The 23,476-nt window shown below is 42.3% G+C and overlaps 1 protein-coding gene and 1 pseudogene across 1 annotated transcript; both read right to left on the bottom strand.

Annotated features, from left to right (window-relative positions):
* Positions 1 to 1,662: 1,662 nt before the first annotated feature.
* Positions 1,663 to 19,078, bottom strand: Psma6 (proteasome 20S subunit alpha 6). Its single transcript, XM_032907753.1, has 7 exons — positions 18,898 to 19,078; positions 11,436 to 11,530; positions 10,917 to 10,998; positions 8,439 to 8,594; positions 6,893 to 7,071; positions 5,174 to 5,268; positions 1,663 to 1,881 (listed from the first exon to the last, which is right to left on the bottom strand). The coding sequence occupies exons 1-7, from the start codon at positions 18,971 to 18,973 to the stop codon at positions 1,824 to 1,826; spliced, it is 741 nt and encodes a 246-aa protein (XP_032763644.1). The 5' UTR covers positions 18,974 to 19,078; the 3' UTR covers positions 1,663 to 1,823.
* Positions 19,079 to 20,744: 1,666 nt separating this feature from the next.
* Positions 20,745 to 21,970, bottom strand: LOC116906085 (annotated as a pseudogene).
* Positions 21,971 to 23,476: the final 1,506 nt, after the last annotated feature.

The following is a 23,476-nucleotide window of genomic DNA, read 5'->3' as shown; positions in this document are numbered from 1 at the left end:
GGACACAGAACGTACTGAATTGTTTCCCAAACAATCAATGACTTAGGTCACTGTAACTACTTTAAGATCTGGGCTGGAGAGATGGCTCAGCGGTTAAGAGTACTAACTGCTCTTCCAGGGGTCCTGAGTTCAATTCTCAGCAACCACATGGTGGCTCACAACCATCTGTAATGGGATCTGATGCCCTCTTCTGGTGTATCTGAAGACAGCGACAGCGTACTCATATAAATATAATAAGTCTTTAAACAAAAAAGAACTTTAAATACTGTACATATAAAAATATCCTTAGCTGTGAATAGTGACATATGCCATTAATCCCAGTTCTAGGGAGACAGAGGCTAATGAATATCTGAGTTTGAAGCCAGTTTGCTCTACAGAGTGAGGACAGTCTTGGCTATATAGAAAAACCAGTCTAAAACAAACAAACAAACAAACAAACAAACAAACAAAAGGTGACTGGCGAGATGGCTCAGAAGTTAAAAATACCTTAAGAGGAGAACTTTACAAAAGGATTTGGAATCCAGTTCCTAGTACCTGTATCAAGTAGCTTTCAACCACCTAAAATTTCAATTCTGGGGGTGGGGTGGGGTGGGGTGCGGTGGGGGTGTGTCCTATACACATGATATGCATAAAATCACATGAGTATACACAAATCACATGAGTATACACATACGAGTAAGTAAAAATATATGTAGTAACTATATTAACTAAAATAAATTCTAAATGTGCCATTTCCCCTTAACATTTGCTAATGGTGTTATCTTTAAACTGTAAAGTCAGTTCTGTGTCGGGCTGGAGAGTGGCTCAGAAGCTAAGGTTCCAGAGGACCCAGGTCCGACTGCCAGCACCCACACCAGGCAGCTCTCAACCATACATAACCCAACCTTTGGAGAACCTGACACCTCTGGCCTCCAAGGGCATCTGCACTTATGTGTGTGCATTAAATACACAATTAAAAATAAAATGTGTTTTCTGCTTTCATTACTTAATCTTAACGAAACAGAAACAGATCCTTTCTAATCCTGCTTCCTGAAGGTGGCTAGGAAGGACTAGGAGCAGCAAAGCATGGTGGCACACTTTTAGTTCCAGCACTCAGGAGGCAGGGGGAGGTTAAGTTCTGTTTGAGGCCAAACTGATCTATACAATGAATTTCAGAGATCCTGCCTCAAAAAACAAAATGAAACAAAACAAACAAAACAAACAACAAAAACCCCAAAACCCATGCAAAACTAAAATAGATACTTGTTAGACAGACTAAACCACTAGGAAGACAGCTGGAGGTGCAGCTCGGCAGAGCACGTAGCAGCACAACCGAGTTCAATCCCGGGGGCAAGGGTAAACACCAGGCTCAGCCAGCGCATCTTTTAGCAGCAAGTCTCCAGAGAACTGAGCCCAGGAATGTCCCACTCCAACAAGAAGTGTAAATAAAAGCCAGTCTCACATAACTCAGTCACATAATTTCAAAGTCAGGTTCCAAGTCTGGGTTTATTCATTATGCCAAGTTAATCGTCTGAATTGGGACCTGTGTTCCAAAAGCAACGTGGCATGTGTCTTTGTAAACAACGACTTAAGCTGTGACACAAACGTAAGTCAGCACTTACTGCCCTATATGTACTGAGGCTTTTACTGAAAACTGAGCTCAAGGAAGACAGGACACAGTTGTTTTCAAAAGCACTGTTTTATTTATACAGAGTCCTAACCAGTCAGTGGCAGGAGGAGTGGGAGAGTTTTCATCTTCAATCCAGGGCCTTTAAGATGTCAGTTTGTTGTTACTAAACACATAGGCACATGGCATCATGGATCTGGTAAGCTGATAAGAGTGTTCAGTCTCTCTCTGCTAGAGCCACAAGGTGAGCGTCAATCTCTGCTTCTGTAAGAATCCTAGAAGGCAAAGGGTAAAAATCCACAACTGCTTACTTTAAAAAATTTTATTTATGAAAAATTTCACATATAAAAGATAGTACAACTAACTTCCATATATGGACTAACTAACTCCAGCAATTACCAATCTATAAACAATCTCTTAAGTCTATATATCCATGACTCTTACTGATTTTATGCTGCAGAAACTCCCAGTCAATTTCATGTATATACGAATGTGTTCTTTTGATACCAGACCTAGAATTTAATTGTAGCTAAGGTTGAAAACATTTCAACTGAATTAATATGAAGCTAAGTTACATAAAATATGTTCAATTTAGTTTGAGTGTTAATGCCTTAAAATCTTAATATAAATTAAATTTGAATGAAACGAGGGGTGAGAAAGTTAAACAATGTAACAAAAACTGTGAGGGGAAGGGCAGCTGATAGCATAGTGAATGAATGGCTTTCTGCACAAGCAGAACTGGGGTTTAACCCCACCACGGGAAGGCATGGCAGCCTGCCTGTATTCCCCAAGCTGGGAAGGAAGCTGACTGCAGACTAGGGGAGTCAGGGAGCTCGTGAGATCCTCCTTCAGTAGATAAGGTAGAGAACCCCATCAAACCCTGACCTCTCGGGGTTGGGGATTTAGCTCAGTGGTAGAGTGCTTGCCTAGCAAGCGCAAGGCCCCAGGTTCAGTCCCCAGCTCAAAAAAAAAAAAAAAAAAAAAAAAAAAAGAAAAGAAAACAAAACAAAACCAAACCCCTGACCTCTCACATATGTGTGAATGGGCACGTACACAGACTTGGGGAAAAAAGAAAAGTTGCTTGGATTCAGTAACTGTCCATGAAATCAAGTTTTTATACTGTTTCCAATCTACTTACCAGAAGACACTCCATGTGGAACATGTACTTCCAATTCCCTATAAGTTTGCCTTAAAGCAGGGGTTCTCAACCGTCCTAATGCTTCACCCCTTTAATATATTCCTCACGCTGTGGTGACCCCCACAATTGCTTTTGTTGCTACTGTTAAGAATCGTAATGTAGGGGTTGGGGATTTAGCTCAGTGGTAGAGCGCTTGCCTAGCAAGCGCAAGGCCCTGGGTTCGGTCCCCAGCTCCGAAAAAAAAGAAAAAAGAGAGAAGAATCGTAATGTAAACGTCTGCTTTCTAATGGTCTTAGAAGATCCCTAGGAAGGGTCATTCAACCCCCAAAGGAGCTGCAAACCACAGTTGATAGTTGACAACTTCTGCTGGTCAACACCGGTAACAGGACTTGTCACTGCTGAGATCCTGCCTGTTGTTTGAGACAAGGGCTCATAACTTAGGTAGCCCAGGCTGGCTTAGAACTTCTTATGTAGGCAACAATGGCCTTGAACTTCTGATACTCCCTCCTCTAACTCCCAAGATCTAGAATTACAGCTATGTGTGACCAAGTCTGACTTCACTACTAAACTTCTAAAATGGTAGACTGTCAAAATGATCTGACTTTCCTTACAACTTGGAGAAAGAGTTTATAAAGTTGTAGACTCTTACACAATTCTGTATGTTCTTTGTTATTACAAAGATAAAACCCCTACTATCTCAGGATTTAGAAATTATACAAAGGCTTTTCCCCCTTCCCAGTACTAGGATGGAATCTCGGGTCTCTGTTGCTGGCAAGCACTCTCACCCTAGCTACACTCTCAGAGGTTTAAAATGTGCTTACGGTGGGGGTAGCAGTGTATGCCACCAATCCCAGAACTTGAGAGGGCAGAGGCAAGAAGATCTCTGTGAGTCTGAGACTGGCCTGGCCCACACAGCTAGTTCTAGGACAGCCAAGGTTACACAAAGAAACTGTTTCAAAAAACAAACATACATACAAACAAAACAATAAAAAGAAATGTTTATTTTGAAATAGGCTTCACTATGTTCTCAGGGCTGACCTTGAACCTCTAATCCTACCTCAATTGCCCAACAGCTGGACTGCAGGCCTGGGTACAATGCCCAGTACAATGGTTTGCCTACACAGATCTTAGTTTCTTGCTCAATTTTAAAGTGAAATGCAAGTAACATTCAGATGCACTAAGAAGGTTTCAAAAGACAAGAAAGAAAGCACCCACGGGAATTTCAGTGCTTAAAAAAAGAGAACAGGCGGGGTGGTGGTCTATCCTCCCAGTTCTGGGGGCGAAAGTCAGCCTGGGCTCAAAGAAACAAATCAACAATAAAGAGAAACTTTTTGTATAGAAAAAATTATTAGGCTAGATAAAAGGGCTGTTTTTGTAATTCTGTGGGATTTTTTTTTGTTTATATCACCTGCAGGCAACCAAGCAAGCAACTCAGCAGTGGGGAAAAGCACTTACTGCAGAAGTGTGTGTGTGTGTGCACCTACTGCAGAAGTGTGTGTGTGTGTGTGTGTGTGTACCTACTGCAGAAGTATGTGTGTGTGTGCACCTACTGCAGAAGTGTGTGTGTGCACCTACTGCAGAAGTGTGTGTGCACCTACTGCAGAAGTGTGTGTGTACCTACTGCAGAAGTGTGTGTGTCTGTGTGTGTGTGCACCTACTGCAGAAGTGTGTGCACCTACTGCAGTTGTGTGTGTGTGCACCTACTGCGGATGTGTGTGTGTGTGCACCTACTGCAGAAGTGTGTGTGCACCTACTGCAGAAGTGTGTGTGTGTATGTGTGCACCTACTGCAGAAGTGTGTGTGTGTGCACCTACTGCAGAAGTGTGTGTGCACCTACTGCAGAAGTGTGTGTGTGTGCACCTACTGCAGTGTGTGTGTGTGTGTACCCTGCAGAAGTGTGTGTGTTTGTGAGAGCACCCTAGTGCAGTGTGTGTGTGTGTGTGTGTGTGTGTGTGTGTGTGTGTTTGTGGAGAGCACCTACTGCAGAAGTGTGTGTGTGTGCCTACTGCAGAAGTGTGTGTGTGTGTGTGTGTGTGTTATATCTGGTGTTATATATAAAGTTACTTAAAGGACAGAGAAAAACTGCTTCTGTTTTAAGAGACTTCAAATAAAGTTGTTTTGTTTTAACAGTGCTAGGGATTGAACCCATGACTTTAGAACATGTAAGCTAAGCACTTTTCTACAGAGCTACCCCTTAGTCATCTGTTTTTTTGAAATAGGGTTTTTGTTATATGAGCCAGGGTGCCCCTTGAATTTATGATACCCCTGTCTCGGCCTCCCCAATGCCAGAATTATAAGTATTTCCAAGAAATTTTTGAAATAGATCCTTAGACATTGGGGGAAAAAAGGAGAGAATCACATTTCTTCACACAGTAGAGCACAAAGGAACCCTAATGTCTCCAGCTTTTTAGGCTGAAAACGTAACTCACCTGAATTTAGGATTTTCAACTGTAACTACTCCAACTTCGATTTCTGAAGGTTTGAAATCGATCGACAGAACAGTAGACAGGCATGTGATTGCAGTCTGAAAAGAATGTCAACATTAAAACATAATGTTCCAGTAACACAAGAGGCTTGTTCTGTGCTTCAGTGACGCAGTCCTATAAATTGCTGACATCATTTGCTGCTATTAAATAGCCACAAGTTAAACAATTTATAGATGGAGTGCATAAAAATTCGTCTGCAGCCCAGTGTGGTGGTACAGCTTTAGTCCCAGCACTTGGGAGGTGAAGGCAGCAGATCTCTGTGAGTTTAAGGCCGGCCTGGTCTAAGAATGAGTTCTAGGACAGCCAGGGCTACACAGAGAACAAAACAAATAAAACCAATCAATCAATCAGCCAAAACATAAATAAAAATTGACTTGCTTGATGACCTGTATAAGCAAACTCTATATTGAGCACCAATTGTGAAAGAGACTAAAGAATGATTTGGTCATTCAGACTGATGGCTGATGATGACTTTATGGTTATGACAATTTAAGAATATTTTAAATGGCTTTATATCTGATGTGATTAATGTAACTATAAGTTATAATTTTAGGAACATTTTATATTTTCTTCCAGATAAGATAAAATTATTAAACAATTAAAAGTTTGTCTGTTTGAGAAAGGCCTTGCTTTACAGCCCTGACTATTCTGGACTCACTACGTAGACCAGGCTGGCCTCAGGCTTACAATGACCCTTCGGCCTCCGCCTCTTGCGTGCTGGGATTACACATGTACACCACCATATCCATATAAAAAAGAGTTGTATGTGGGTGTCAACGTCAAGGACAGTCTTAGGAGCAGGGCTTCTCACTGGCCTGAACCAAGCGTGGCTGGGCTGGCCAGCAGTGCTACGATCTCAGCATGTGTCATGGTAAGTAGGTTTTGTTTGTTTGCAATGAAGGTTCTGGGGTCTGACCCAATATCCTTGAGCTTACGAGATAAGCACTTAGCTGAGCTCTTTCCAGCCCTCTGCTCACATATTCTTTTACTAAGAAACACTTTGCTCTCCAAGAACTTGGTTTGTAGCTGCTTTTATTTAGGACCATGAAAATAATTATTACTGGATCAGCAAGACAGCTCACTGGGCAAAGGTGCTTCCTGCCAAAGCTAACTGGGTCCAATCTAGAAGTCCTATGGTAGAAAAGAACTGTCTCCTGCCAACTGGTCCTCACGCCTATGAGTGTCGTGGCAGATGCACACACTCACACACAAATAAATATTTTTTCATATTTTTTTTTTCTGGGGCTGGGGACCAAACCCAGGACCTTGTGCTTCCTAGGTAAGCGCTCTACCACTGAGCCAAATCCCCAACCCCCAAATAAATATTTTTTAAAAGAATAAATGTTAACAAAACAATATTACCAAATCTTAGTGGTTATACTTGTTATCCAAAAAAGTTTAACCCAATTTGAGTCTACTAATCATATAACCACGCCAGTCTTTGAGTCTAGTCTTATTTCCCTATTTTGTGTTTTTGAAGTTTCCCATGAAGTGTGAAGGTAGAGATTAAAATGAATAAAGCAGCCCCCCTTCCCCCCATGTGAGCTGAATGATATCAATTCTACCATCAAACTAGCACACCTGGATCCTATCAATAACACAATGATGCTCACTCTCCCAGAGCAGGGAGAGAAGGTCCACCACGCCTTCCGGCTGACTTACTTCCACTGTCTGTTCAAATGTCCAATCAAATTTCTTCTTCACTTTTTTTTCGAGGAAGCTGGTTGACTCTGTTTGTTTCACTCCTGCTGCGGTGGCTTTAAAGCCACAGTAGTAGCCTGCAGGATCACACTTGTACACTTGAGGGCCTTGTTCTTCATCTATACCAATTAAAATCATACCTAAAAAGAAAGGGCCAGTTAAATATATTATGCTGTCTACAAAAATTTCCCTTTTTGGTGTTATCATTATTGCTGTTACTCATTATTTGGTCACTAATTTTAGGTTTATTTGTTTTCCCAAAACCGTTAAAATGTGCTTTATTACCAGTGACAGATTAGATAGCAGGCACATTTCTGTTTCGAGAAAGGATCCATCAACTGCCATTATTTTACACAGGTTCAGCTTTCACTGAACTTGTAAGAAGTTTATTCAAAGAGACCAAAGCCCATGCCACCCCCAATCTCCTCAGATCCCTCTTTCTTTGCTGTAACAATCAAAATTCATTTTTAGAATAATTCCTGAATACAGAGGACAGATTTAGAGAGAGAAGGGACAGAAGAAATGAATAAACCAGATAGGAAATAAAGGCAACAAGGCAATGAGAAAACGACAGGAGACGGGAATAGATACTCTGAAGCAACCCTCTGCCGATCCTTAATTACATGACCAGGGAGAGTAGACTGAGACTATAAAGAAGAAGCTGAGGATGCGTGTAGAACAGAAATGACTCAAAGGGATGGTTAAGAAACCAGGTAAATGACCAGCATATAGGTAGTAAGTGAAGCCCTCAAGGGGGTGAGATTAATCAGACAGCAAAGAGGAAGACAAGGTTCAAGAACAAAGCACGTAAGTGACAACATTTAAGGGACCAATGGAGGAGCAGGGATAAAAGGAACTGAGCAGAAGAGAACATTAGGTGCCAGCATACCTGTAAGCTAGTGCTTGGGAGGCTGAGGCAGGGGGATCACAAATTTGAGAAAAGCTTGAGCTACTCAGTAAGAGTAAGGGGGGATGGAATCAGGGACTGGAGAGATGGCTCAGCAGTTAAAGAATACTGGCTGTTCTTCTAGAGAGGATCAGGGTTCGAGTCCCAACAATCAACCATCTCAACTCTAGTTCTAGGGACTCGATACCACACACAGAAATACAGTCAAGTTCCAGGACAACCAGGGCTACACAGAGAAACTGGAGAGGGGGAGAGGGGAAGAGGGGGAGGGGAAGGAGAGAGGGGAAGGGGGAGGGGAAAGGGGGGAAGGGGGGGGGGGGAGACAAACCATATCTTTACTCAATGATCAAAAAGTGGCATTGACACTGTTAAAATGCCTGAAATTACACCAGAACCCCATTACAACAGCCTAATAAAATAGAACTTTCAAATCACAAAGCCTAAATAGAAATATTTTGATTAAAAAATAAATAGAACTCAAAGCTGTAATTTCAAACTTCATGTTCAGAACTCATGTAGCCTCAGTTTCTTTATACATGTTCTCTAAAGACAATTACAACTCCTTAGACAGTTCCTTAGAAGATTTCTGAGCATACTTACAACAACCAAGTGGCCTCATTTCAGCATTCTGTGTGTAGACTTGAGAAATATCAGCAATTCTTTTACACAGCATGTCCACAGGAATCTCATAGCCATACTTGTATTTCCAGTTAGCTGCTTCATAGCGTGCCCTCTGTACCTGGGATCTGCTGTCAGCTTGAAGGATAAGCAAAACCCCAAAGAGTTACCACTTTAGAAATGGAAGGAATCTAAAAGCCTATTTCTCCACCACAGATATCTACGTTTATGTCAAAGACACGTGATAGTAGGACAAGGGGTTCTCTGTGGCTTTTTCTTGTGATAACGAACACTGAGTGACTTGGCTTGGAGTACATGTAACAACAGAAAGAAATTAAAACCTTTAACTAATTTTTATACCATACTACTCTTTTATACCAAGCCTTTCACCAGCAGTCAAAATAGTTTCTACAAGAATCCAGTACCTGAGCTGTCTGGATGGCTCGGCAGATAAAGGGGCTTGCCAGCAAACCTGATGGCTTTGGGTTTGATCCCCAGGACCCAATGTGGTAGGAGAAAAACAACTCCCATAAGCTGCCCTCTGATGTCTACACATGCTTTCATGACACATTATGTGCACAAATAAATGTAATAATAAAAAAGTCTAATAATGGCCAGGAGCTAGTAGCACATGCCTGCCTTAATCCTAGCACTTAAGTGGCAGAGGCAGGTAGATCTGAGTTCAAGGCCAGCCTGGTCTACCATGAGAGTTCAGGACAGACAGAGCTACACAGAGAAACGCTGTTTTGAGAGAGAGGAAAAAAATGTCTAATGACTCAAAGAATATACTTTTTAAAAAAGTTTCATGAGAAACACTATTTTTAAAAGATTTACTTTAATTTTATGTGTACCATGTGTGCCAAGTGCCCCAGAAGCCAGTGGAGATCATAGACAAGGGGATTATGTGCTGCTATGTGGGTGTTGGGACTGAACCTGGGTCCTTTGTAGTAGCAAGGGATATTAATTCCTGAACCATCTCTCTAGCCTCCTAAATAACACACTTTAAGGAGAGAGAATTAACCTCTTCATGTTTTAGACATGAATTTTATTGTGAATTTAGAAAATTGAAGGTCAAAGTAAATTCTGTAGAAACCCTCACTCACTTCTAACTAGTGTCATAACTAGATCTGAGAAAGAGTAATTATTTAGGTCCACTTAAATTACTAACCACATCTCAAATACTGTATCCATGAAGGGTCCAGATGCCCTACTAGCAATATAAAGACCTAGAACTCTATTATACTTATGATGTCAAAATAGTTCACAAGCCAGGAATGGTTAGCCCACTCCTTGGTCCTAGCACTCGGTAAGCTGAAGCAGGAATGGTTGGTCCACTCCAGTTGTGGTCCCAGCACTCGGTAAGCTGAAGCAGAATAGTTATTGACTCTGAAGCTAGCCTGAGCTATGCTGCAAGATGCTGTCTAAAAACACAACCAATCAGCCAGGCAAGGTGGCAAACACCTTTAATCCCAGCATTCAGAAGGCAGAGGCAGGCAGATCCCTAGGAGACCAGCCTGGTCTCACAGTGGAGTTCTAGACCCTATTTCAAAAAAACAAACCCCAACCAAAAAGCCATTAAGTCAAGTAAATAACTATAATCAGGCAACTAAACTAAGTGACCAGCCGACCAGGGCAGTCTAAAACATCTTAGTAGGGACTGAATAGACAGCTCAGCAGGTAAAGTCCTGTGCAAACACAAGAACCTAAGTTTGGACCCTAGTAGCCATGTTAAAGGTAGGCAATATACCTGTAACCCTGGGGTGAGTGTGCCTGTGCGTGCATATGTGTGTGTACCCTGGAAATAGGAGGATGATCCTGAGGGCTTGCTAGCCAGACAGTCTAGTTGAAACAGAGAGATACAGACCTGGGGAGAGAAATTATCTCAAAAAAAAAAAAAAAAAAAAAACAAGTGAACATATTATACAAACATAAACTAATATTAACCTTGGAAGATAGTGACTCTATTAATAACACCCCCAAATCAGGTACTAAGGGATCTTTAAAGCAGAAAACGGGGGTTGGGAATTTGGCTCAGTGGTAGAGCGCTTACCTAGGAAGCGCAAGGTCCTGGGTTCGGTGCCCAGCCCCAGAAAAAAAAAAAAAAAAGATTTGGGTTGGGGATTTAGCTCAGCGGTAGAGCACTTGCCTAGCAAGCGCAAGGCCCTGGGTTCGGTCCCTAGCTCCGAAAAAAAAAAAAAAAAAAAAAAAAAAAAAAAAGCAGAAAACACAGGGCTGGCAAGTAAGGGTGTCTGCTAAGTCTGACAATCTGAGTCCCATCCTAAGAACCCATACTGTAAAGGAAGCCAACTTCCACAGGTGGTTGACCTCATACATGCCCTGACAGAGTGCACCCCTCTCACATACACCATCGATAAATACAAAAACAAGTTCACAAATACAACGTAATCTGGCAGGAGTACGGCCAGGCTGCATCTCCAGGAAGGCGCTGTTTGCAGTTACCTGTCATTCCTGTCATCACACAGCCAATGTTTTCCGTTATCTTGAATAAGTGAGTCACGGTGCTGGAATCCAGTAGTTTATCCTAATGAACAAAATAAATCACCATGTCACTTTAAAGTCCACAGTCTCCGTACATTTATAAAAAACCAACAGCACGAGACCGTAATAATAAACTGTAAAATAGGAGTTCTGAGACACGTATGTTCTGTTCACTTTACAGTTAGAACCAATCTTTCACAAGGGGGTAGAGGACGATGTTTTACTAGATGTTTTCTGTGGATTAAAGGTCCCAGGAAACAAAGGACTTGGTAATCTCACTCTGTTTACTGTGGTTCTATATTATAACTCAGTCAAAGGAGCTACAGCTGCTCAGAGTCCCTTCAGTGATTAGTAACCAAGCGGAGTCAAACCAAGACTGGTGCTAACGTGAACTGGTAGTGATATAATTCTGTTCAAGAATCACAGAAAATCCCCACATTGGATTTTGTAGCCACTGACTACCTGGGCAGTGTTACTTACAGGTACTTTCTTCTGTGTGACAATAACTGCGCAGTCCTTTCCTCTGACAGCTACAGATGTAAGTCCACCCTGGTTAATAGCCTTAAAAGCATATTCTGGAAAAACAAAACAGGTTTGTTGTTGTTTTTCTAAATAGGTGGAAGAGGGCCCAGGGATGTTGCTCAGATGGTAGAATGCTAGTTTAGTACGCACAAAATGTTGGATCAACTGAATGAACGTGGTGACTAGAATGTTAGCATTTGGTGGGCAGAGACAGGAGTCAGAAATTCAAGGTCATCTTTGCACAGGGAGTTTGAGGGCAGCCTGAGATACAAGAGACTCTGCCTTAAAAAAAATGTAGAAACATTCTCTTTCCATTTTTGAGACAGACTGTCACTATGTAGCTTTGGCTGACCTGGACCTCCTAAATGCTGGGATTTAAAAGCATGTCTGGCTGAGGTGGGATAATTTATCATAGATTCTTAGTTAAGCTAACGGGATGAAGAATGCCAACCAAGAGAAGTTAAGTCAAAATAATAAAAATGTCAATAAACCAGTCAAACCAGCTTCATTTCTTCCAATTTTATTTTTACTGAATTTTCATTAGGTTCAAGTGCCAAATTTTGACATGAGTTTTACTTTAATTTTATCACAGCAGATCTTAATTTGTCTTATTATTTTCAAAGCTGTTTTATGGGCACTGTTTCACTATGCCTGCTTTTCCTAGGTCAAAACTGGTGCTCTAAAGATTTAGTACTTCTGTTGAGTTTTGATCAATAACCACATGCAGTTTTAATGTTTGATATTAGATTTCATACTGATATTTTGTGTACCAGTTGGAAGTTTAATCCCAGTGTGGTCTAGGCAACTAGGGCTAAGTGATGAGATCCTGTCTCAAGAATGGAAAGAAAACACTACAATTTTTGTAACTTCCAATTAACACAGGGCTTTTCGGTTCATTACAAACTTCAGAATGTGTGCTTATAAATGTGAATGCAAGGGGTTGGGGATTTAGCTCAGTGGTAGAGCGCTTGCCTAGGAAGCGCAAGGCCCTGGGTTCGGTCCCCAGCTCCGAAAAAAAGAAAAAAGAAAAAAGAATATTTATAATCCCAGTTATAACTTAAATTTTGCTACATAGTTGACAACCTCAAAACTTAACTTTAGGTGATACTCTGGACACTGGTTCTGAGCACTAGTCAGAGGCTTTGTAAATGACCAGGATAAGAAACACATGTATTCAATGTTCCTCCGTGGCTTCTGTTTCAGTCCCAGGGTCCAGGCTCTTTGCTTGAGATCCTGCCCTGACTTTCCACAGTGACGGACTGTGATCACAAAGTGAAAACCATAGACTTTTCCTCCTCAAGTTGTTTCCGGTCATAGTGTTTTGCCACAGCAATGGAAACCTAACTAGGGTACCTACTGACTTGAGTTCAATCTCCAGAACTGACATCAGAACGCAGACGCAAAGAACCAACTCCTTCAATAGAGCTGTCTGAATACAATCTGGTACACTGTAGCACATATACTCACAAAGTAATAAAAAAAATTAAAACAATGATACAGAAAAATTTATCAAGTGAACTTTAGTGTATACTGGAGGTGATTATATAAATAGGTGCTAAGAGAGCTAGCTCAGCAGTTAAGAGAGGTAACTGCTCTTCCAGAGGACACACATATCAGGATGCTCACAGTTTCCCTTAACTCCAGCCCCAGGAGCTCTATTGCCCTCTTCTGTATTCCATGGGCATCTACACTCATATGCACACATGCAGACACACATAATTAAAATAATAAAATTCTTCAAAAAAAAAAAGTAAAGATCCAAGTGAATTGTGTGTGTGTGTGTGTGTGTGTGTGTGTGTGTGTGTGTGTGTGTGCGCGCGCGCGCTTGTGTACCCAGCCAGAGGAGAATCTTAGGTGCCATTCACTTCTCAGGGCTGTCTATCTTGTTTTTTGAAATAGGGTCTCTTGCTGGCCTGGAGTTTGCAAAGTATTCTAGGCTAGAGATCAGCCACCCCAGAACTGGTACTACAAAGATCATGAACACACACCTACCATGCTTGGCTTTTTTACACAGGTCTTTTATTTTGTGCAGAGTCGATATAGCCCTGGATAGTCTTGAAACTATGGAGATCTGTCAGGTGTGTGCATCAATACACCTGACCCTACTTACTTTGTTTTTTGAGGCCCAGCCTTTGAAACTGTCATTTTCTACATATTAAAAAGTGGCCACATGTGGTGACATGCCTGTAATCTCAGTCCTGGGGAAGCTAAGGCAAGAGGACTGCCTCGAGATCAAAGCCAGTCTCAGATACAACAAAACTGTCTCAAAACAAAACAATCACTAAGCCCCTCAAGGTGGTCTGGCAGATAAAAAAATCAGGACCAAGCCTGATGAGATGAGTTTGATTCCCAAATTCCATCTGTTAGGAGACAAGTAACTCGTGTAATTTTTCTCTGACCTCCACACAATCCCTCTCCAAACTGAAAAACAATTGGAGCAGGAAAGAGTGCTGTGCGAGTATGAGACCCTAAACTCAAATAACCCAGCACTCACACTGGAAGCCAGGCCTGGCCACATGCTTGTAACGCCTGAGCATGCTTGCTTGTGTGTGTGTGTGTGTGTGTGTGTGTGTGTGTGTGTGTGTGTGTGTGCGTGCGCACGTGTGAGCGAGCGTGCGTGCGTGTGTGAGCGTGTGTGTCTGTGTGAGCGTGTGTGTGCACGTGAGTATGTGTGCGTGTCTGTGTGTGTGTCTGTGTGCGTGTGTGTGTGAGCGTGTGTGTGTGTCTGTGTGTGTGAGCGTGTGTGTGCACGTGAGTATGTGCACGTGAGTGTGTGTGCGTGTGTGTGTGTCTGTGTGTGCGTGTGTGAGCATGTGTGTGTATGTGTGTGTGTGTGCGTGTGTAGGATTACAGGGGGATTACTGGACATTGTCAGTAGTCAATCTTCTTCTGGGTTCAGTGAGAGTCCCTGTCTCAAAGGAATAGGTAGAAACTGAAAGAGGAAGCTAACAGATGGCTTCTAATGCGGGAGTGTGCATCCAGCACATATACTCTACCATGTGCACACATCACGCACAAAAACGAAAACAAACTGTCAAGCAGTAGTTTTTATGCTCAATATAAAAACAAGCTATTAAGATGAAAATTGCTGGGATGGAAAGATGGTGCAGTGGTTTTGAGCACTTGCTGCTCTTTCAGAGGATCTGGGCTTGATTCCTAGCACCTATATGGCATCTCACAACACCGGAGCTCTAATCCCAAGGCACTTTTCTGGTCTCTGCAGGCACCCAGAAGTACATGGTGCATATGAACATATGCATGTAAACACTCATATACATAAAACAAAAACAAATCTTTTTGTTTGGTTGTTTTTTGAGACCTGGTTTCTCTCTGTATAGCCCTGGCTGTCCTGGAACTCACTCTGTAGATGAGGCTGCCCTTGAGAGATCCACCTGCCTCTGCCTCCCAAAAGCTGAGATTAAAGGCGTGCATCACCACCAGACAAAAGACAAATCTTACATTTCCTACCATTTTCAACTTCTCATTTCTGTAACATTAGGGTGGAAGCAGACTAACTATAAAGGTACTATGTCTACTATCGTCAAAAGTTCAGACAAGCAAACAAACCAGGTAATGAATGGCTCAGTGTAAGCAGCTCACACTGTAATGCCAGCAAACAACAGAGAAGCACATCCTCCTCTTCTGGGCACACATCAGGCTTACATAAGGCATTCTGGGGTGCTACTAATTAGCAGCACAATGTTAGACTTTGCACTTTTGTTTAAAATGCTATATTGAGATTGGGCACATAAATATAATTTCCTCTTTCTAGATAAATATTTGTTGGAAAATTAAAATGAAAGATCCAAACATCCTGTAAAGTTTGATTTAAAAAAAAAAAACGGGGGGGGCATAGAGGATTCATAGAAGCAGGGAAGGGGGATGGAAAAAGGGGAACCAGGAAAGGGAATAACATTTGAAATGTAAATACATAAAATATTCAATAAAAAATAGGAAAAAAAAAAACCAACCAAATAAAAAATGCCAATTTGGTCTACAAAGTGAGTTCCAAGATAGCCAGGGCTGAAAAAAACACCCAAAGAACAAACAAACAAACAACAACAACAACAACAAAAACCCAGAGCAAATAAACAAACACAAAAAAGAAAAGGAAAGGAAAGAAGAGAAGAGACGATGAACTGGAGAGATGGCCCCACAGTTAACAGTGTTTACTGCTCTTGCAGAGGACTCAAGTTCAGCTCCCATGAACTGCATCAGGCAGCTCAATAATCAACTGAAATTTCAGTTCAGGGGCGCCAATGCTCCTGGCCTCTGCAGGCACTTGTACTAAAGAAGTGCGTATACTCCCATGCAGACTTACACACACATATATATGATTAGAAATAAAATAAGTCTTTAAAAAACAACAAAAACCAAGAGATGTTCTGCTGCTTCCCTAAAAGGAAGGTACAGAAGCATTTCACACAACTTCCTAATATTTGTTTTCCAAACAGGTGTCTTCAAAAGTGGTCTCGTTAGCTATCTTGGAACTGGCACAAGATGAAGACTATGAGACTTAAACTATAACAGTGATGAGCTTTTAACTTTTTGGTGTAGACATTTATGTGTGTACACATAATTAACAGCCTCCTCTTCTTCCTCTGTATCCCACCTCATCTTCTTCTCAGGTGCTATAACCACTGAGCTACATCCCGAACAAAATTAAGCTTTTAAACCAGTGTGCTCTTTTAATTCTTATATTTTTGGTTGTGAGCCTGGTTTTTAACGGCTGAGCCATCTCTCCAGCCTTTAATACTTAACACATACCTATATAAATGCAATTTGTATATACACATTAAGAAAAAACATTTCCGGGTTGGGGATTTAGCTCAGTGGTAGAGCGCTTGCCTAGCAAGTGCAAGGCCCTGGGTTCGGTCCCCAACTCCGAAAAAAAAAAAAAAAAAAAAAAAAGAAAGAAAGAAAAAAAGATTTCAGGGCCAGAAAGATGCCCATCAAGTAAAGACACCCACAGCAAGACAGGACAACCTGAGTTACATTCCTAACCCAGAGTGGAGAGAACCAACTGTCCTAAGTTGTCCTTTGATGGACATACACGTATGCACATGGACACACAGACACATAAACAGACAACATATACAATGTAATTTTAAAAACTTGAACTTTAAACCTACATGCTCTACAATTCCTGACACATGCTTTTACACAAACACAATGCATACACACGTTAGGAAAAAAATTTCCGAGGCTGGAAAGATGGCTCAAGGGTTAAGAGTGTATTGTTCTTACAGAGAACCTGAGTTCAAACAGATAGGCAGGCAGGCAGACAGGCAGGCAGATACACGCACAGAGACACACACATACACACACATATAAACACTTAGGAGGTTGGGGTATTTCAGGGTTCAATGGGTAAAGTACCTGCCAGCAAGCAGGACACCCTAAGTTGATTTCCAGGATCTACATGGGAGGATAGATATAATGTAATTTTTTAAATTATTATTTTAAGGTCTAAAGAAAAGGCCAAAAAAAAAAAAATCAATTGTTATCAACGTGTTATTTCCTTAAAGGTCTACTAACTGGTACTGTTAAAATTATAGATCATATTTATAACTATGTTTAGTAGTGTAATTTAAATTTATTCCTTGAACACTGCTAAACTATTGATTTTGGTGTTGGGAATTAAATGCTTAAACTATGGCAAATGAGGAACAACCAATTATCCTTCCTTCCCTTATCACAACTCCAGTGTGTTATATTATTCTACAGCTGTCTAGGTTAACAATTTGCATTTTTATAGTTCTTGGATGCTGTGTCTTTGTGGAATCTAAAGTTTAGTCTAATGCATAGTAATTATAATTTGTGACTAGACAAATATACTTCACTAACAAACGAAGAAGGATGGACCCAAAGAAAGGGGTTCCTTACCTACAGAGGAACTAATTTAACAGACTTTTCTTAAAGTCAAAGCCTCAGACAGGCATCTTGTTAGACCAAATGCTCAACATTTAACAGCACACAGTAAACAATGTATGCAGTGCCTAATTTCATCCTCAAAACACAATAGAAGGAATTATTAGCCCAATTTTGCAAACAGAAGTTGAGCCAAGATTCTGTGCTGCCAGGCCAGCTCGTATGGAGTGCAGCAGGTATGCAAATCCAGGTGTGGCTGCAGGCCTGAACTCTGCACCACTACGCTGCCCGCTCACACTCTTCTTTCAGTTTCTTCTCTCAGCAATGCCTAACTCATGTCCTGAGTAAAAGTGGGAAAGCAACACCTCAAACAACAAATATAGAAAGCATATAGGTGAGTAGAACTCCATTTACACACCAATTCTAGGATTTTCAACCAAGATAGCACGGCCCTCCTTGTCAAGACACTGAGATAAAAGACTTCAGAATAAAATCATCCTGGACCAGACGTATGTCAAGCCCTTCTGACACTAAGTTTTCTTTGGCAGGAACCTAAACTCTGCCACAACTTCAATTTACCAAAATGTATTGTTACACACACAGAGTAACTGATGCCAAGTTCAGGTTTCTGTCCATTAGTGCTGTTCCTTTAGTAATGACTAACACACTGAGCCTCAACTAGATTGAGAAGCAGCTTTTAAACTATAGAAGCATTCTTACACATGGGAGTTAAGATCGGGGGCCAGTCTCAAGAGTAGTTTATTACTGTTCTTTTATTTCTCAGTTTTGAACTTTGCAAATACTTGTAAACCTGTATTCTCCTCTTGTTACTTGTCTGGCTCTCTGTCACTTCCTTTAAGCTGTCAGACTTTTCTCTTTTCTAGAACCAGCAGTGTCTGATAGGGCTTTGCACAGACATTGTACACAATTGCCCACAAAGCAAGTCATCTGTCTATATTGAAAGGAGAGTAAGGAGATGTGTGTGTGTGTGTGTGTGTGTGTGTGTTTTAGTTGGATGGGAACCAATTACTCTTAGCGAAGGGAAGACTCAGACTCCAGGTAGAATGAAGCTAAGCAGTGGTTCTCAACATGTGGGTCGCGACCCCTAGCCTTTTCATAAAGCCGCCTAAGACCATAGGAAAACACACATGTTTACATTATGATTCATAGCAGTAAAGAAATTGCAGTTTTGAAGTAGCAACGAAAATAAATGTATGGTTGAGGAAATGAATTTAAGGGGCGTAGCATTGAGAATCACTGAGCTAAAGAGGACTCCGGAAGTCAGAGTCAGGCATTACAGTGCAATACCCTAATTCTTTGTGTCTAGACAGTAAGGCACTCCTGAAGAGAGCCAGGCTTTAGTTTCTGTCTCAAAGCCCGCTTGCAGACGGGATGAGAACACGAGGGTGAACCCGACCTCGATCCTTCTGCTTTCCTGGCTCAGGCCCTTCCTCAAGCCCCAAACTATACTTGGGTCGCGTCTGCTCGCTCCAGGCCGAAGCATGACAGAGCAATTCAGATGTCCCACAGGCGGCCCTGGTTCACTCACCTACTTGGTAGAGTCGGCCCTCGGGAGAGAAAATAGTAATGTGCCGGTCAAAACCGGCGCTGGAACCACGGGACATGGCGTTCCCGCTATTTCAGACACAGTCTACACCCCGTAGCACGCACACACACACACACACAGACCAGGCACACAAGCCCCTCCCGGAAGTTATGGCTACTGCTTCCGGAGCACCGGCCTAGCTGCTTCCGCTCTGGTAAGGTACTGGCGGGGGTGGGTTCCAGTGGAGGAGTTCCAAAGCACCGCCTCTAAGTGGGCGGGGCCCCGAGCGCATTCTGTGGTCGGGTGTGCTTTTGGGCAGTGGATTTGGGTCGCGGCCGTTAGTGCATTCTGGAGAACATATTGTCCAAAAGAGGAAGTTCGCAGTTGTGATTTGCCTACTTGTGACTTCAGGAGACAGTATGATAGTCAGTTTTGGCGCCTGTACTTGCTATCTTGTCTTACTGGAGTTCTGGCTTTGTTCTTCCTAACTTCATTTCACTTGCCACTTCTCTTCCTACGTTTTGAGGGAGCAGCAGCCACCCTTAAATGTAAGCCCTGAAAGAGGGCTAATGGAAGAAGCCACTGGAAATAACAATAGTTTTCTTCTAGTCTGGCAAACTTTTCTTTGGACAGCGGCCCAGGGTTTTTCGTTGATGTTTTGGTTTGGTTTGGTTTTTTGCCTTAAAAGTGAAGTTGAAGTTGAGATACAAGTAATGGGAACTTGCGGTTCCTGTGTTGCTGTGCTGGCTGAATACTGGAGAGTAATTCCAAGTCGGTGAAGTAGCTCCTGGAAAACTGGTTTTTCAAACTGTAAAATTCTACACATAGTGCACACCAGGACACAACCCCTATTTGGTGAATCTAAAAGTTGAGGCATAATTTTCCCCTAGATAAAAAAAGTTTCATTCACACCAATATTTGTAACAATTTACTGATTTAATACTGAAATACTCAGATCTGTGGTATTCTCTCTAAAAGCACTTATTTTAAAGCAAAACATTTGAAGAGATTCTTCATAAGGAAGTTTTAATTTCTCGAGTTAATTTTTCTTCTTCTTTTAGAAAGTGAAGTATTAAAAAAATAATAATAAGCCTAGTGTGGTGGGGAGCATCTTTCGTCCCAGCACTTGGGTGGCAGAGGCAGACCTCTGGGTTCAAGGCTAGCCAGATGTACAGGATGAGTTTCAGGACACAATAAGGCTACACAGGAAAAAGAAGAGGGCCTGGGACTGGGGTGGGGTGTACAACATCCTAAACTGAAACGTGGGTTAAGAAAGTAGTCCATGTAAACAGCCGTTCTGGAACACCCGGTACTTTCCAGCTCCAATTCCCTAGTGTACTGATAAGAGCTGCTGTCCCTCGCTTCTAGTTCAGTCCTTACATCAGGATTAACTCCTGACCTTCTGCGTCCTTTTCTCAGTCTCCTACAGTTTGCCTGAACAGTCACAGATAAGGAGTTCTCTGTAAGACTGCTAGGGGATGCCCTCCTTGAGTTCCTTAGTATCTGGATGTCTCAAATCTAGGTCTCACAGAACTGCACTCTCCTTTGAAGCTGAATTTTCCCTAGTAGCCTCTGTTGTAGTAAATAGACATTTCATAACCCAAAATAGGCAAAGCCAGAATTCCTCATCTCTTTCCGTCCAGTTCCTGCTCTTTGTATTTAGAGCCCGTACCTCGCAGCAGGCAGTCTTCAGCATTTCCTCTCTCTGCTCCTGATGTCTTAGTCTGCTCCTTATATAATTCTTAGTTTTATTTACCTTAAGGTAGAACGTGTTCTAAGGCGGGCACTGGGCTTTTGGTGAATAAAACCCAGATGTTTTACCAGAGCTTGAGTAATGGCCCTAGAAATGGTCATCCCGGTGGGTGTTGTTTAGACCTCTCATCCCTCATCCTCACACAAGCAACGACTAGGCACAGCACCTTCTCCATCTTGGTTGTGGACGTTACTTCGTCAATATAGCCCAGCATTTTCACTCTGTGCCTGCAAGAAAGGGAACTTGCCAGCCTTAATTAGGCCTGGGCCCAGGACATTGGGGTCTACTTGATCAGAGACTTGGAGGCCAAAAGGGCATCGCACATCTTGGCCAACTTCCTGCCCTGTTTCTTGCTCGTGTGAAGCTTCAGCACCTCACTGTCCATGTGGAGATGGCCAAGGCTTTGGCCCCATCGTGATGCTGCCAGTCCCCCGGGATGCACACAGACAACCTGGGGCGGGGGTGGACTTAGGCCTCACAATGCCTGAGAAGCATTTGTCCTGATACTCTTCAGCTCATCTACAGCTCTGCTGTTTTCAGAAACCCGTGGCACTCGTTCTGGCTCCTGTGCAGGACTTCCCACACTACCTGGTTCAGGGTGTCTCTACAATCTCTGTTGTTCATGGCTGCTCACACCCAGAAAGCCAGGAAAAAAAAACAAAAAAAACAAAAAACCAAAACCCTTTACTTACTTCTTGTCCTTCCATTCTTACTCTAAGTGCCAAGAAGACAAAAATTCCACATCGCTCACTGATATGGCCTAACTTAGACAATACTTAGCATATATATATAAAACAATATTTACTGAACGAGTATATTTAATCCATTGGAGCTTATAAAATAAGAATAAATCCCTTGGGACTAGAGAGATAGCTCAGTCCTTGGGGCTGGAGAGAGAGCTCAGTGGTTAAGAGCACTTGCTTTTCCAGAGGACCTGTAGTTCCAGACCCAGTGCACTAGTCAGATGCACAGCACACATGTTGGGCAGCTCACAACCACCTGTAACTACAGTTTCAGGGTATAGGGCCTCTGAGGGTTCCCACACACGCATGGTATATTCATGTAAATGCACACTTAAAAAAAAGTATTCTATTTAAAGTTGAATTTAAATTCCACTTACAATAGTTCCCAGTTATGTAATACGTGTCACAATAGTTTCTTGTTGATCCATCGATTCTCAGTACCAATTTTTTTTAGAGCAACATCTCAAGTTGCTTCTCTGCCTGGATTCCTTTGGGTCCCCACCATCTGCTGAAGGAAGACTAACATACAGATGAGGGGCAGGGCTGTTAACAGTCTGGCCTCTTCTGCGTCAGCCTCCATGGCCCGCTCACTCTTCAAGCTCTCCTTTACTGTGAGGACCACCTATGCTCCTCTCTGCTTATTGAAGCCCAAGTCTTCCAGTTTGCCTCTGTACTTTTCATGGCCACTATATAAAAATCCGTATTTTTTTAATTGACTTGAAACCTCAAGAGAATTTATTTTTAAAAGCGAAAAAGGGAGTGTATTTAACCATAGTCGGCTCACAATAAAGACAATGGGTAACTAGAATAATCCATGCTCTGGATGTTGGACTGTTAACGACGCTGCTGGAAGGAAAGCAGAGGAACTTTGTTGTGGAAGAATTAGAGCCAAGCAGCTCGGAAGTCGTCTGCCATCTGTTGGTGATGTATCTGTGGTCAGAAATGTACAGGACAGGAACTGCAGGGACTCTGCCTCAGGATCACAGCCAGCTAAGCCGTCTGTGCTGTGCTGACTCTCTGTACAGCAGTTACCAGCACAGGTTTAGTGTGCATGGCAGTTGTTGGAATCTTGGACCCGTGACGTCCCCAGAGCCAGGGGTCTGATGATGCCGCCACCCCGTGTTCTTAATTTCAGCCACTGCACAGTTAAACAAGGGCTCTCCTTAGCCTATAACACTTTTGTTATCTCTGCACTGCTTCCAGCAAACCCTATTCATTCATTTTCAGTGGTTGCCGAGGATTGAACCTGGAGTCTCACAACATGCTAGGTAAGCACCCCACTGCTGAACTGTGTCTCCGGTCCAAGCTGGCCATCTGGGAGTGAAATATTGGCGGCTGTGTGATTTCACTTAAAGACTTGTATGAATAACACTTGCTCGTAATAGTCAATAAATGACTGTTAACACTAAATTGAAAACTGTAGCAAGAAAGGTAAAACAGAGAAATGTTTTCATAGCCATAACCCTTTGATTCCCAAGTAGACATGACTAGATTCTCATTACTTTGTAATGGTGGGATGTTGCAAATCACACACCCTACCGGCCATGAGGTTTCACAGATTCAACCAAATCGATTTTCTGTTAAGAGACCGCACTTAACTGGGCTGAGAAGGCAGCATATATGGCCTGGGATGGTGTATTTTCGCATTTTTCAGTATGCTTCCTTGAAGCAGTCAGTTTGGTTTTCAGGACTGATGCTGAAAGCTGGGATTAGACCCCAGCTTAGATGAGGCAGGAGCCACATGTTTTACTCCGTGGCGTAAAGCAGAGGGCCTAGCATGAGGCAAGCATTAGCTCATTCAGAGAATATACATTCTTCCTACTTGAGCTAATTGTGTTTATTTTTCCTTATTTGAAGAGACTTGTGACTAAATGAGAAATCCACATTTGAGGTTTTTCCACACAGTCAAATGTATTCCTCTGGGAAATCTCTCAGAAAGACGAAACTTTGCTGGTTCCATTGCAAAGGGAAATCCCCTGGAAGCAGACTTCATAATGCATGCCCTGGGCAGCAGCTAGCCCACTCAGCCCAGTGGACTTCCCCTGGCTCAGGAGCTGTCACTGGCTCCTACAGCTTTAGCACAAGC

This window comes from Rattus rattus, chromosome 7 (assembly GCF_011064425.1).
Source record: "Rattus rattus isolate New Zealand chromosome 7, Rrattus_CSIRO_v1, whole genome shotgun sequence".
Lineage (NCBI taxonomy): Eukaryota > Metazoa > Chordata > Mammalia > Rodentia > Muridae > Rattus > Rattus rattus.
This window is presented reverse-complemented; position numbering and strand designations above follow the sequence as displayed.